Genomic DNA, 15,478 nt, shown 5'->3' with positions numbered 1-15,478 from the left:
AATCCCAAGAAAACAATTTGACTGATTCAAGGTGATATCACAAATGGATGATCGTTCAATCGGTGAATCGAGCGCAGCCGGTGATGGCAGCGCAGCCACGGCGATAAGGGTTGATCCTCCTTCGCTTCCTGCAGTCATAGTAAGAGCTGCCGCGATGGCCGCAAGGTATATTGTTAAACATAAGCGCCTCATAGCTTAAATACCTTCTACTATACATCTTGTTTGTCCTGTCATATCCATACTGGAAAAGTAGCCGTCGACCATCTTCCGTCAACTTTGCTGGTGCCTATCCGCCGAAGAAGGCGGAGTCAGGGGCGGCGGCGACAACCATGAGGAGGAGACATAGGCAGAGCTTCATGAATCCCATTTTGGTTTGTGAAAATGGGTCGGAAATTTGGGGTTTTTATTTTGGTTTTGGTGTAGTTAGCCAAATAATTCATTTAAGGCTTTGTGATTATCGTAATGGATTAGGCCACTTTCAAAAGTGAAAATTATCCTCACAAATCAATAAGAGTTTTTTTAGCGTGTTTTATCTTCACATGCAGGTTTGGTCTAAAAAAAAAAAAGTACATCTTGTCTTAGTAAGCTCAGGAAGCACAAGTGGTAAAGTTATTCTATTCAAGTTGTTCTCTCTGATTCAGTTATTTGTTTCGACATATTTCGATCGTGGGTCACATCTCAATATGGTGGATTGCATTTATGAGGAATTGACATGGGCATAGATCGTCCATGTTTAGGAGAAGAGAAGAGATTCTCCAATAGAATGCACACACTCGAAACTTTTTAACTTTAAATTACTTTTTTCAAGAATATATAATGTAACCCGTTAAACTATGTTCAAATTGAAAACCGGCCTAAAATTTTCATATAATAATAAAAATATATGATCTTGAAACTTAAACACGGGAATAAAAAGAGAATTTTTTTGGATTTTTTGAATTTTTTAAAAAGTTTATTTTTAATATCAAAATTTTTGGTAGAATACAACCATGCATGTGATACACAACAAATGGAGGCTTCTAAACAGGTATGGGCAGCCCATACAAGTGTCACAATCGCTTTTTCTTGGCAGCAGATTTGGCGATTGTGTAGAATTCACACTCAGTACTGAGTGAGTCAAGCCAACTTCGAATTACGTTGCCTACGGTCGAGTAATGTGTATTCAAACCTCGGACTCTAATTTGAATAGAAGATTTTATAAAACGGGGAGAGAGGTTTTGGAAAAAGAGTTTTGAAAGTAGGAGAGATAGAGGCAATTCAATGAGCAAAGTAATATAAGGAATGTCATACAATGTTAGTATTACAGGAGGTATGGGTACATAAAAGTTGATGGTTAGTACGAAGATCAACAAATGAAATTTGCCGCACAAAATGAAGAAAAAGAAAAAAAAATATTAATCTAAAAATGAGTGATTTATGGTTTGTTGATAGCGGATCGAACCATATGACAGACTCCAAATCTTTATTCCGAGAGCTTGATGGGACGTTAAGGTGTAACTTGGAAATACAAGAGAGATGCAAGTTGAGGGAAAAGGGAGAGTGAAAGTCGAAACCAGTCATAATAAGATGAAACTGTTAGATCATGTTCAATTTGTGTCTGATTTAAGGTAAAATTTATTGAATATTGGACAAGATGATCAGGGGACATTTAGTTCTATTTGATGACAGCACATGGGTCATTACAAATAAGAAATCAGACCATAAAGTTCAAATTGTCGAGCATCCTAATATGAAGGGCTTGAAAATACTCATGGTTAAAATATGATTTTCGGATTACCAAGAATTGATTCAATTAGTTTATATGAAGGATGCATTCATGGCAAGCAAACTAAGAAGTCCTTCCCCGTTGGTAAAGCTATAAGAGCTTCGGTCTAGAACTAGTTCATGCTGGTTTATGTGGGTCAATGCAAACTAAATCTTTGAGTGGGAATAGTCGCATGAGCCGTGTTTACTTCCTATAATAAATTAAAGAAACTTTTCAGAAGTTCCAGAATATGAAAGCTAAGGTGGAGAACCAAAGTGACTGCCACATTAACTTTCTTCGCACGAGGTGGTGAGTTCATATCTAAAGAGTTCAATCTGAAGGGAGTTAACCGCTCCTTACACTCCAGAACAAAATAAAATCGAACTATTGTGGGGATGATAAGAAGTATATTAAGAAGTATATTACAATCAAGGAGACTTTCAAACCAATTTTAGGCAAAAGGTGTAGCAACATCTATTTATCTATTAAATCTCTCACCAACAAAGGTCGTTATGAACTGAACTCCTTATGAAGCATGACATCGAAGGAAACTATCGGTAAGTCATTTATGATGGGTCTTTGATTGTATTAATAGAAAAATGCATTTTCATTGGCTATTGTACTCCATCAAAAACATATAAATTATAAAACCCTCCTAACGAAAAGATTTCAGTTAAAAGAGATGTAATATTTGATGAAAATATGTGTTGGGATTGGAGTAAAAAATAGGAGCATCAGATTACCGTTGAAGTTTCTTTAGACGAAGAGATATGAGTCAACTCTAGTGCATCTTCTAGTGTCTCTACTGCAACACAAAATTTGTCAAATTTATCATCTTCAGTATCACTGAACAACAACTCTTCTCTCGAAGAATTTTCGGATAAGATACCCCCCAGGAAGTATGTTGATATAGATTCAATCGATTCGTTGAGGCTACCCATCTACTACCTCAAGAAAATCGATGGCTCCTACATTCATCTTCAATTTTAGCTCTAGTCGTCTCGATCTTTCATCCATTCTCATGATATTTCAAGTATTAATCCAAACGAACACAATGATACCAACTTCAAACTAGAGGGAAATGAAAGGTTAAAAATTTTGGGATCCAAAAACTAACCCACTCCCTGAGTGAGGCTCTTTAGCAAAGAGAAAAACAAATAATGAAAAATTAGAAAAGTGGTCCAAGTCAATCTCGAGGAGCAAAATGGTCATTTCGACCCACTTTTTCTAAAGAGTGGTCTATAAGGAATAACACCGGAGAGACAAGGGAGAAGAAAGGAAAAGAAGAAAACAAAAAAGTTTGGAGATGAAAATTAGTCGAGGAATCTTCTAAAAAAAATTGCTCAATGGACATTAGAGGACTTATCTAAGAGCTTGAATCACTCAAATCCATCAAGAATCGAGGAAGAACAGGATGTATGAATTTTGAGATTTTTGCATCGACTTTTCTTTAGACCTGATAAGTTTTGGAACCTTAAGTCAAATCGAACCGGAAGTCGAAGTTTTGATGATCGTCAAGAAACTATAAGTTCATCTTTTGGACCAAATTTAGACTTATTTATTTTTCTATGTAGTCATCGTACGGTGAAAATACTTTTGTGGGAAAGATGGATTTAAACTCTACAACCCTAATGAATGAATTAAGTTGAATCGAACTACGAAAAGACAAAAAAAAAAATTAAGAAATTAGAAAATAATCAAAAGAACTGAAGGGAGACAGACAGGAAAGAAGAGACAGTCGTCGAACTACGAGGCCGAGAGCACGACTGGTTGTGTGGTGGACAAATGTCAAATGTAGAGAGGAGCAAGGCGTCAGGCACTGAGTGGGGACACACATTGTCTGATCCAACCTAACCCGAATGCTTGTGTCTGACCCGAACCACTACCCGCACCCGTCGACCCGACCCGACCCGACCCGCTACTACCTTTCCCCTGATAAGAAGCTCTGAAAATAGAGTTGTTTTAGTTCTGGAAAATGCTTGAAAATGAAACACAAAGTAGGAAGCTTCATGAAGAGTGGACTACCATGCCATTTTCTGGCCTCACAAATGGAGCCACATTCAATCAATTCTACAAACTTACAATAGAGGCTTTGCTAAATTCTCTCTCAACATGTTAGAACAACAGGGTTTTTAGAGAGAGAATTAATACGTCTAAATCAAACTACAACATTTCCACTAACATCAAAATTATCAAAACTCTCTGTCTGCCTGCAAAAGCCTGATTCAATTCATCTCCAGTCTCTTATCAGGCACAAACAAGATTCTTACTATACTCAAAATTGGAGGGTGGTGTAGAGGAATTACGTTTTAAGATGACTCCGTATTGGATCTTTCATAATTCTCACTTGAATCATGTTCTTCTGATGGTGCTGCTTCGGCTGGCTTTTCGGGTCCGGGACCAGCCGATACTTTCACCATGGATGGTCGCAAGAGTCTGTCACCGAGCAAGAATCCTTTACGGAACTCGTCGAGTATGATACCTTCATCAAACTCTGTGGAATCCTCCCTCATAATTGCTTCATGAAGCTGTAAGAAGAAATTGATTAAAGAAGTTTCAATTAACCAAACTTGGTCCCCAAAAGGAGAGGAGAGATTAAACAGCAGATCCCTGATTAATTCCATGGTCGATCATGTCATGCAGTTTAGAATGCATATTAACAATAAATCAAAAAAGAAACATAACATATCAGCTCAGAATTCAATGGTTTGAAGATAATCCAAAATTACACAGAAACATAGAAATAGAAATAATAGCCTTGTGAGGGCAACCAAAATATGTTTTGCAAAAGGCACTATCAAGGAAAATATGATTTACTCTCTCACATTATAATGCAAAAGATCACAGTTCTTAGTCAGGGCAACCAAAATGATTTGGCCTTCACATAGGCAAAAAGCCACAATTCACAGTTTTCCTATGGTCAAAATCGACACCAATACATGAATCCTCAAGGGTGATGCCTTAAAACTATATTCACGTTTGACATTCATCAAAGATCAGACTGTGGAGGATTATTGGGAAGGAGTCCCACATTGGCCAATTTAGAGAATGATCATGTGCTTATAAGTAAGGAATACATCTCCATTGGTCTGAGGCCTTTTGGAGAAACCCAAAGCAAAGCCATGAGAGCTTATGCTCAAAATGGACAAGATCATACCATTGTGGAGATCCGTAATTCCTAACACTAACTAGAGGAAGTTCATCAAGTTATGATCATTAGATTTGCAAGGAAAGGTCCTATAGCTCCACTAGTTTCCAGAGTTTGATCACCAATCTCACTGAAATAAATGTCACTAAATCTATACAACCATTTTACTCATCAAGTTGATGGAATAAATCCACCATGTCAGCTACTCTAAGAACCTGAACAATTTAAACAATTTGAAAGCGAAAAAGGATGGTCATTTTGTAACTAAAGGATATTAGAAGTCACATACCGATTAATAGTGACTTTACTTGATGAATAAAGGCAAAAGGAGGCAGATGAGATTTTGAAATTTTAATAAGTGGACTGGAAGCGAAAACTCACCAGCGGATCAAAAGGTTTTCCAACTGTCTCGACAGGAACTACACCCAATGAGCCCAAAATCTCGTTGAACTGCTTATAAATGCTCTGGTAACTCTGATTTATCTTCTCTTCTCCCTCTGTCTCCACCTTGATTTGTGCCCTAGCTCTCTCAAAATTATCTAGCACACCCAATAAAGTCTCTACTACTTCCCCTTGGGCATTTTTTACCAAGGAAAGACGTTCCCTCTCTGTTCTCTTCCGAAAATTTTCGAAGTCAGCACTGATCCTCAAAATTCGATCCTTCTCTACAGAAAGGTCTTCAGTTAAGGATTTCAATTTCCTTTCGGCTGCAAGCTTTTCATCTTCAATTGACTTCAGAAAAGATTCTATTTCAGCTATTTGAGATTCATTGTTATCAGCTAAAGCCTGCTTATAAGATTGAAGTGCTGCTAGGATGACTGATTGAGGTGAATCCTCAGCATTAACTTCTGCACCATCATTTATGTCACTATCACTTGCAGCATCTTCCACACCAGTATAACTAACAGAAGAGTCCTGTTACATAAATATATGAGCAACAAGAAAATGCAAGGCATGATTTATGTATAAACTTAATTAAAACAATCTAAATCCATGCCGTGAGAAACTATTTTTCATTGTCAGAAGTTATTACACTTCCTAAGCATGCAATATCAAAAATCTTCAAATTTTAAAAAATCAAATCAATAATTTAAACTTGAAACTTGTAGGTCTAAAACACTATTGGTCATGTTTCTTTATAAAGAAACCAAACCTTCGTCAAGAGACTTTGATAAGAGTATGGTATTTGTGAAATCCCACGTCGGTTGGGGAGGAGAACGAAACATTCTTTATAAGGGTGTGGAAACCTCTCCCTATCAGACGCGTTTTAAAAACCTTGAGGAGAAGCCCGAAAGGAAAGTCCAAAGAGGACAATATCTGTTAGTGGTGGGCTTGAGCCGTTACAAATGATAGCAGACACCAGGCGATGTGTCAACAAGGAGATTGGACACGAGGCGATGTGCCAGCAATGATGCTGGGCCCCGAAGGACAGGTCCCACATCGATTAGAGAAGGAAACGAGTGCCAACGAAGATGATGGGCCCCAAAAAAAGGTAGATTGTGAGATCCCACATTGGTTGGGGAGGAGAACGAAACATTTTTTATAAGGGTGTAGAAACCTCTCTCTAGCATACACGTTTCAAAAACCTTGACAGTAAGTCCGAAAGGAAAAGTCCAAAGAAGACAATATCAATTAGCGGTGGGCTTGGGCCGTTACAGTATTTACTTCAAATAAACTTACTAAAAGATATGCACGAGAGGTGTCAATAAGAACCAAAATCGATGACAAGTAAAGCAGCAAAGAATAATTTAACCAAACTCCGAATAATGGAAAACAACCAAAACTGCTACCATACTCTCAATTTTTTAGTTTCTACTAAAATTTCAAATGTTAAGTGGATAATTTCAAGGTAAGTTTTGAGAAGGTCTAAAGCTCTCTAGAACATCCGACTCTGTCTACATACAATCCAATAGAACAATTAGAATCCAGAAATAAACAATGAGCAAAAGATAGTGCCAAAATTCCGTATTCCCTCTCACAAAACTTGGCAAATTCATTCCAATCGATATTATTAGATACAACAACGCGATTGTATTAACATCTCTGCAAAAAACAACATTCAGCTTCTAATTCAATCCAAGCACCATAACTAACATTAAATCTCCTCGAACACTATCAAACCTAACCAACTAAAGAATCAAACTACATTAGCTCGAGAAAGAAAACAAAGAATTAAAGTACCTCAGCCTCAGATTCGTGAACTTCCTCTTCGACCTCGCTAACTTCCGTATTTCCAGAGGAAGCAAACGGGCAAAGCTTCGGGAACCGGATAGAACGAGGACGAGAAAGCTTGGAGGAATTGACGCAACAAAAGGTAGAGTGAGAAGTTCTGAAGGAAAGAGATGAGGATTTTAGGGTGGATTTGGAAGAGAAAATGGTGGATACATTTGCCGGAGGAGTTGCCTGAAAAAATGGAGCTCTGAGAATCGTGGCCATGAGATAAATCACAGAGCGAGAGAGAAAGGAAGAGAGATAAGGGTGCAGAGGAGAAGAAAGTGGGAAGTGCCAGAAAGGTTGGCTCAGAAATTATATTAATATTATAAATTCCCAATTTTTTTTTAAAAGGAAAATATTAAAAATATTATAATTCATAAAATTAGAGATCGATTGCCAGCCGTTGATGGAAAGTGTTAGGCTTGTTGGGTGATAATTAATTAAATATATTTAAATTAGATATAATTAAATTTATGCTTTAAATTTTATGACAAGGGTCGTAGATGTATGGGACAACATATCTCATCTCTCGGGTGAACTACCTTTTTGGTTCTTTAGACTTAGTTAGCTTGCATTGTCATAGTAGTGAACGACTGATATCTTAGATTGAGTCACTACCTCATAAAATCTAATAGGATAATATGACTTTGGTTGATTTGAACATTATCAATGGAAGGTTAACTGGAAAGCCCTTCCACACGATCATAAAACCACTCTAAGTTTGAGGGAGCGACCTTGTGTGCTTTCCAGCTACCAAGTTACTACGTGGTTCCTCGTTCCTCTCCAAATGAGTTTACAATGTGGTGACCCTATTTAAAAGACTTCGGGCCATTTCCACCAAATAAAAGGAACCTAGTCGCTTTGACGCATTACACTAGAACGACTAGAGATAGTTATATCCTCAATACTAGTCGTAAGAAAATTTGAAGATGTATTTTCGGAAGAATTACTAGGTCCACCCGTAAAGTGGGCATCAAGAAAGCTCATTGGAGATTTGTTCCCACAAACACTGGTATATATATCCCTCTCTCTCTTCCTCCTCGCTCCGATCATATTTTTAACATTGGGGTCTTGTCTCGTTTACTTTCTCTTCGACTCCTTGACGTCAAAATGACTTTATATGTGAGATCCCATATCGGTTGGAGAGGGAAACAAACCATTATTTATAAAGGTGTGAAAACTTCTCCCTAACGTTTTAGAAACTTTGAGAGGAAGCATGAAAGGAAAAACCTAAAGAGGACAATACTTGTTAGTAGAGGGAAGCAAACCATTATTTATAAAGGTGTGAAAACTTCTCCCTAACGTTTTAGAAACTTTGAGAGGAAGCATGAAAGGAAAAACCTAAAGAGGACAATACTTGTTAGTGGTGGGCTTGAGTCATTACAAATGGTATTAGAGTCAGACACTGGACAGCGTGCATGTGAGAACGCTGAGTTTCGAAGAGAGTGGACACCAGGCAATGTGCCACAAAGACGTTGGGCCTTGAAGGGAGGTGGATTGTGAGATCGTTGGAGAAGACAACAAAACATTCTTTATAAGGGTGTGAAAACTTTTCCTTAGCACACACATTTTAAAACCTTGACGAGAAACACGAAAGGGAAAGCACAAAGAGGATAATATTTGCTAGTGGTAAACTTGGGGTCATTACAAATGGTTTTGAGCCTGGACGGTGGAGGCTTGAGAAGTGGTTGCTTGAGGACACTGGTGTTGAAGTAAATGTTGTAACCATTTCTTCTTTTTTTTTCAACCATCATTCATAATTTAGGTTGAATAGTCGAGATTGATCGAGTTCTTGAGACATTTAAACACTTTCTTGAGACATTTAAACACTTTAATATCAAAACATTGAATTGTACGACAACGACGTGCATTGGACACCGCTTGTTTTATAGCTTCTTTACGCTATACAACTCATAGAGATGATGAGAAAGAAACTCAAGTGTTGCACAGCAAAATGAGAAGAAAGAAGGAAACTTGTGATCTTTTCTTCACCTTTCGGTGTCTTAAATCCCTTATTATACCATTCCATACATATCTCTCTCTCTGCCCATTTCCGTGAACACCATTAGAGCCAGAAAGTAAAAAGAGGGAACAAAAACATATTGAAAAGTGTGAAATTTTTCATAGAATATAGTACACAGTAGTAACACAAACACAAGCAAAACTCATGAAGAAGATATACTTGAAAAGTGTAAAAATAAACCTCAGAAACCAAAATGGATGAAGTAGAACGTGCTACCTGAAAATCCAACATATTACTCAACTAATCATCAACCTCAGCTTTAATCTCCTTTTGCAATTCTTCCTTGTATTCCTCGAAAGTTCCAGGGAAAAACTCGACAGTGCCATTTTCGACAACCCAAATTTCACTTTTTTCTTCATCCTCGCAGACTCGTGATATGAGTCGGGAATCGTGACTAACCAAAACAACTCCACCAGTGAACTCATCTAAGGCATCTGCAAGTGCATCAATACTCTGCATGTCCAAGTGGTTCGTTGGTTCATCAAGCAGTAATATGTGTGGCTTTGACATGGAAATTGAGGTAAAAACAACCCTGGCTTTTTGGCCCCCAGATAACTTGGCAATTGGCGTGAGGTGATTGTGGCTAGGGAGTCCAAATTTCCCCAACTTAGCACGTACAGCCTCCTGCTTGCTTAGACCCTCTTGATCGGGATGAAGACGAAGAAGATACTGAACTGGTGTTTCCTCCATTGTCAGAAGGTCTACGAAATGCTGTGAATACCTCCCAATCCTCAGCTTCTGACTCCTACGAACTTCACCTTCTGTGGGTACCAAATCACCTGCTAGCAGGTTCAGAAGAGTGGATTTCCCCGCTCCATTGGGTCCAACAATAGCAACCCGTGTTCCCATATCAATACCCACATCAACATCAGAAAGTCTGAAGTCTTTTCTATTTGGGTAGCTAAAGCTTACTTCAATCAATTGTAATAGTGGTGGGGTGAGCTCGGTGGGTTCAGGGAAGTGGAATTCTACACTGTAATCTCTCCATTTTCTGGGGGCCTCCGGCTGGGGATCATCCTCATCAACCTTTCCCTTGGACTTGTTCTTTGAGGATTCCTTAGCAGCAGCAAACTTGGCTCGGTCTTTCACCTTCTCTTCTTGAGCCCTACTTCCAGACCTCTTAGCTGCTTTCACCTGCTTATCATATATCTCAAACTTCTTGTTCATTTCTTTGCGACGCTGCTCATAACCGCTCTCAAAACTGTCGAAATTTCCACGATAAAAATGAAGCTTAAAGTCATGAAGATGAATAATCTCACTGCAAACAGTGTTCAGGAAATCTCGATCATGTGATACAACAACAAGAGTTTTCTTCCACCGACAGAGGTACTCCTCCAACCAGAGAACAGCCCTGAGGTCTAGATGATTTGTGGGTTCATCAAGTAATAGAAGTGTTGGCTGAACAAAAAGAGCCCGAGCCAATGAAATTCTCATCCTCCATCCACCACTAAATGAACGGGTGGGTCGTGCTTGCATATCCTTGGTAAAACCTAGTCCAGCAAGAATTTTGGAAGCTTGAGCCTCAGCTGCATCTGATCCTATGATTTGCAGCCTTTCATATAACTCAGCAAGCCTCTCTCCTGCATCATCCTGCTCATCATCTTCATCTTTACCACCATCGGAATTCTGCAAATCTGCAACTTCTTGTCGAAGCTTGACCAGCTCCTCATTAGCAGAAACAACTGCTTGAAGTGCAGTTTTATCATCACCAACCACCTCTTGTTCAACTAAGAGAACATCGATATTTTTAGGAACTGGTATCTTCCTCCAAGCAAGGAGCTTTAATAGTGTAGACTTTCCCATACCATTAGGCCCAACTAAACCATACCTCTTCCCGTGAGATATCTTCACTGATGCATTTTTTAAAAGCTCTTTACCTCTAGCTGAAACAGAGAAATTCTCAATTGTAACGTCTTTGACGTTTGCATCAGCTTCATCATTTCCATCAAGAACTGAAGCTCGGCTACCAATTACAACAGTGAAAGCATCATGGTCATCTTTTAGAGCTTCCTGTCTGGCCAGTTCTGCTGCATGGACAGCAAACATGTCTTTCCTCTCTCGTCTTTTCAACTCTTTGTCACTTACAGCAACCTCCAGAGGCTTCACCTCAGCTCTATCCTGCCAGGGTAGCCGTTTCTGGGAACTGGAACTCTGTTGCTCTTCATCAGGCACAATTTCTTCTTCCTCATCATCTGAGGGAGGGAGATCAATGCCATCAGTGTAAGATGCAACCTTCTTTGGAGCTTTGGCTTGAGGTTTAGCACCACCACTCGAAGATGAAGATCCCTTTCTTGGTTTATCTGGTTTCTGATCCATATTAGCAAGCATTTCTGACACTGAAAGCTTCTCTCTCTTCCCAGAAACATCTTTACCAGGTTTGACTTTGGAGTTTCCACCAGCTTCTTCTGTTTTCTTTCTTCCCATTGCACCAATCAACCTGATTATAGGAAAAAATAAAATTATCAAACATAAACACAAAAACCATCCACATGAGTTATTTCACATCTAATAATAGCCATTGCCATTCTATTTCTGCAACATACGGATCGGACAAAAAGTGAAATCATTTTAAAATTTAAGAACCCAAAGATGTGGTACATACATACTACCATGTCAAATTTTCCAAGGAAAAAAAATTGTCATGAACAGCACACGAAAGACAAGTAAAACACAGGTACAGTTTTAGAAAGGAACTTGTCATTGAAACAATCAAAACTTACAAAAATCTAGAGAATCAAATGACAACTGTATATATCGAAGGATAAAGAGTTCAATACAAACTAAGAAACTTACTAAATTACATATAGTACAAGAAAATATTAGGAGAATATGACCAGAATTATCAGACCTTTGATTACTGAAAAACTATAGCCTCCAACATATACTCTTAAAAATTATAACAGAAAATTGATGCCTTACGAATTGACAAGAGATCATTCACCACAATATAATATATTTCCCTTCTTTTGCCCAACCTGAGTTCTTTTTAAGTCATAACTTTCAACACATTATATGCGCCCAATTTCCTGTTCATGCAAAATGAAACTTAAAAGTTCATTTCAACTTCATGCTTGAACAACTAAGACCCCTTTGGTAACTTTTTTTTTTTTTTAATTAAGCTTATAAACGCTACTTCAACCTATGAGTTTCTTTGTTTTGTTATCTACTTTCACTTTCAAAAAGTATTTCAAAATCCAAGCCAAGTTTTAAAACCTAAAAAAGCAGTGTTTAGAAACTGTTTTTGTTTTAGAATTTGACTAAGAATTCTAAGTTTTGTTTTTCAAGAAAGAAAGGGAAAAACCATAAAAATAATTTGGGAAGAAACAAGAATGAAATTCAAGAACAGGACACCAAAAAACAAAATGGCTATCAAACCGGCATCTAAAATATTAAGAGGAAACTAAATAACATAACTATTCAAATTACAGAATTAATTGTTCGCATGAAAGAATCCAAACCGTAACATAAACCAGACCAGAAAATTGCCGATTTAACAACAAAGCACATTGGCTTTAGAAACACAAGCATAATCGAAAAGGCACAGATACAAGTTGTCAAAATTAAATAGTCCTAAACATGAATAATTTTGTCCGTAAGTTCAATTCTCAAAGAAACAAACCACAAACGAAAATGAACTTGGAACTCTCATGAATTCAAGCCTCAATAGCCAGTAGCCACCAACTAATACTTACAGTCAAGTTTAATAATCAAAAGTCAAGAAAATCAAGAAAAAATAAACAGAGCGGCTCGGACGAGATAAAATATAAAACAGTGGAGGGGAACGGACATCACCGCAGGATAATCAAACGAAAAACAAGCAGCATAACGAAGAATAGAATTTGATATTCAGTACGATTTGAAATCTAGCTTAGAATAATTCAATTCACGATTGACCTAATTCCAAATCTACCCTATTTTGAAGTTGATTGAATAAGAAAAAAAACACTTGATCCGAGCAAACCTCGACGGCGAGCCACGGAGAGACGGAAGGGATACGGTGGCGGCGTGAGGTCCGGCACCGTGAAGAGGAAAGAAAACGGAGCGTCTGCTGGCGGCGGTTGGAAATGGAGAAATCAGAGATAGAAAAGGGTGGAGAATCTTGAAGAAGGATGAACCAGTGGGCTTAGACTTTACAGTTATTTTTTTAATATATATTTTCCTTTTATAGAGTTTTCCTTGCAAATTCCTTTCTTTAAAATATATATTTTATTTAATTTTTACAAATATGTTTAAATAAAATATATTAAAACTACGATAATAATGCTATTAATTAATATTTTGTAAAATATATTAATTAATTAACTAATAATAAGAAGTACGAGATTCTTGCCCGGCTTAAGAAGGTAGCGGTGAGAATGAGAATCACTTCAGAACTCATTGAGAATGAGCGTTTTCGGGTCTAAAAGCTCTCCAACGTGTTGCGGATCCTTCGGCCGTGAGAGGGTTTTGACCGTCGTATGAAGCTTAGATTGCTTTAGCAACCACGTGATGATTCGACGTTCGTGGTAGGCATAGGAGTTGGGCGAAGCAGGAGTCAAACTCTAGTGGTGATGTAAGTGCGCGATGAGCGTAGTAGCTTCCATCTATAGAAGTGTTGATTCGACATTCGTGGTAGGCGTAGGAGCTACGCGAAGCAGTAGCCAAGCTCTAGTGGTGATGTAAGTGCGCGGTGAGCTTAGTAGCCTCCATCTATAGAAGTGTTGATTCGACATTCGTGGTAGGCGTAGGAGCTGGACGAAGCGGTAGCCAAGCTCTAGTGGTGATGTAAGTGCGCGGTGAGCGTAGTAGCCCAATCTATAGAAGTGTTTAATTTTTTATAATTATAGTTAAGAATTTTAATTATAAATATTATTTGACGAATTAAAATATATCAACTTTTTATTCCTATGTTTATAATTGACCCTAAGTAATTAATTAATTAATGATTTATATTTTACACATAGAAAAAGAAATAGAGAGAATTAATTATATAAAATAAAGACAAATATTATTTATTGTCATTTATTGGCATCTTCACATGCAGCACATGTAGTTTATGCTGTATTTATAAATTAATAATAAATATTTATATCATTGTTATATTAGACATTTTTAAATTTAAAAATTTATTAAATGCAAAACTAAAATAAGAGAGATCAAATACACATTATACAATTTAATCTATATATTTTATTACCTCTAATTCTACATTTCTTAAGAAAAAAAATTGTAAAAAGAAGGTAATGGACACCGTACTAATAGTAAATAAATTCCCGGATGTATTCATAGAGGATCTATCGGGAGTTCCTCTTACCTGAGCCATAGACTTTAGGATAGAACTCGAACCAAGAACTGGACCCATCTCTAAAGCATCATACTGCATGGCACTAGCAGAATTAAATGAACTTAAAGTACAGTAAAAAAATCTACTGGATAAAGATCTCATCTAACCTAGTATATTTCCTTGGGTGCGTCGGTGTTGTTTGTGAAAAAAAAAAAAAAAAAGATGACTCGATGCACCTCCGTATTGATTAGAGGGAGTTAAACAAGAGAACAGTAAAGAACAAGTACTCACTCTCTCGCATTGAATATTTGTTCAACCAGTTCTCAGAGACGACGGTATTTTACAAGATAGATCTTAGATTAGGGTATCACCAGATTAGATCAAAGAAGGGGATGTACCGACAACCTTTCGAACAAGGTATGACCACTACGAGTTTGCAGTGATATTATTTGGCCTCACCAACGTTCCAGCAGCTGTGTTCATAGAGTTAATGAACTGGGAATTCAAGGAGTGTAAACACATTTGTTATCATGTTCATATACGACATTCTAGCATACTCGATGGTGGACCAAGAGCTTCAAGACCACCTCCGAAAAGTCCTAACCATCTTGAGGGAGAATAAATTGTACGCCAAGTTTTCTAAATGCAAATTTTGGTTGCGACAAGTCTCGTTCTTGGGACACGTGGTATCAAAAGATGAAATTTCAGTAGACCCCACTAAGTGGGAATACCCAACTACAATTACAGAGTTACGAAGCTTACTGGGGTTAGCAAGATAAGATTGAAGGTTTGTGCAAGACTTCGCTAGAATAGTCTTACCACTTACACGGTTGACGAAAAATGTCGTACCCTTTGGATGAAACAATACATGTGAGGCCAGCTTCCAAGGCTTAAAACAGAAGTTAGTGTCAACTCCAATGCTCACGGTACCAGAGAGATGCTTCCAACAAGGGACTAGGTGCGGTTGTTGCATACGCGTCCCATCAGTTGAAAGAATATGAGAACTATCTCACACATCATATCTCGTATCCTTTGTATGGAACAATACATGCGAGGCCAACTTCCAAGGCTTAAAACAGAAGTTAG

The 15,478-nt window shown here is 37.8% G+C and overlaps 2 protein-coding genes across 3 annotated transcripts; both read right to left on the bottom strand.

Moving 5' to 3' along the window:
* Positions 1–3,356: 3,356 nt before the first annotated feature.
* Positions 3,357–7,403, bottom strand: LOC111781285 (uncharacterized). Of its 2 annotated transcripts, XM_023661791.2 has the most exons (4): positions 7,074–7,403; positions 5,274–5,807; positions 4,051–4,272; positions 3,357–3,689 (listed from the first exon to the last, which is right to left on the bottom strand). In XM_023661791.2, exons 1-3 carry the CDS (start codon positions 7,326–7,328, stop codon positions 4,054–4,056), a joined length of 1,008 nt encoding a protein of 335 aa, XP_023517559.2. In that variant the 5' UTR covers positions 7,329–7,403; the 3' UTR covers positions 3,357–3,689; positions 4,051–4,053. The 2 variants fall into 2 exon arrangements, with proteins under 2 accessions (XP_023517559.2, XP_023517558.2); XM_023661790.2 differs by lacking the exon at positions 3,357–3,689 and having other exon boundaries at positions 3,731–4,272.
* A 1,803-nt stretch (positions 7,404–9,206) lies between these two features.
* On the bottom strand, positions 9,207–13,267 carry LOC111781284 (ABC transporter F family member 4). The gene is made up of 2 exons (XM_023661789.2): positions 13,091–13,267; positions 9,207–11,566 (listed from the first exon to the last, which is right to left on the bottom strand). The coding sequence occupies exon 2, from the start codon at positions 11,551–11,553 to the stop codon at positions 9,370–9,372; it is 2,184 nt and encodes a 727-aa protein (XP_023517557.2). The 5' UTR covers positions 11,554–11,566; positions 13,091–13,267; the 3' UTR covers positions 9,207–9,369.
* Between the last annotated feature and the right edge of the window lie 2,211 nt (positions 13,268–15,478).

This window comes from Cucurbita pepo, chromosome 19 (assembly GCF_057944985.1).
Source record: "Cucurbita pepo subsp. pepo isolate OVF chromosome 19, ASM5794498v1, whole genome shotgun sequence".
Classification (NCBI taxonomy): Eukaryota; Viridiplantae; Streptophyta; class Magnoliopsida; order Cucurbitales; family Cucurbitaceae; genus Cucurbita; species Cucurbita pepo.
Note: the sequence above shows the minus strand (reverse complement) of the source record. Positions and strands in the feature narration are given on the sequence as shown.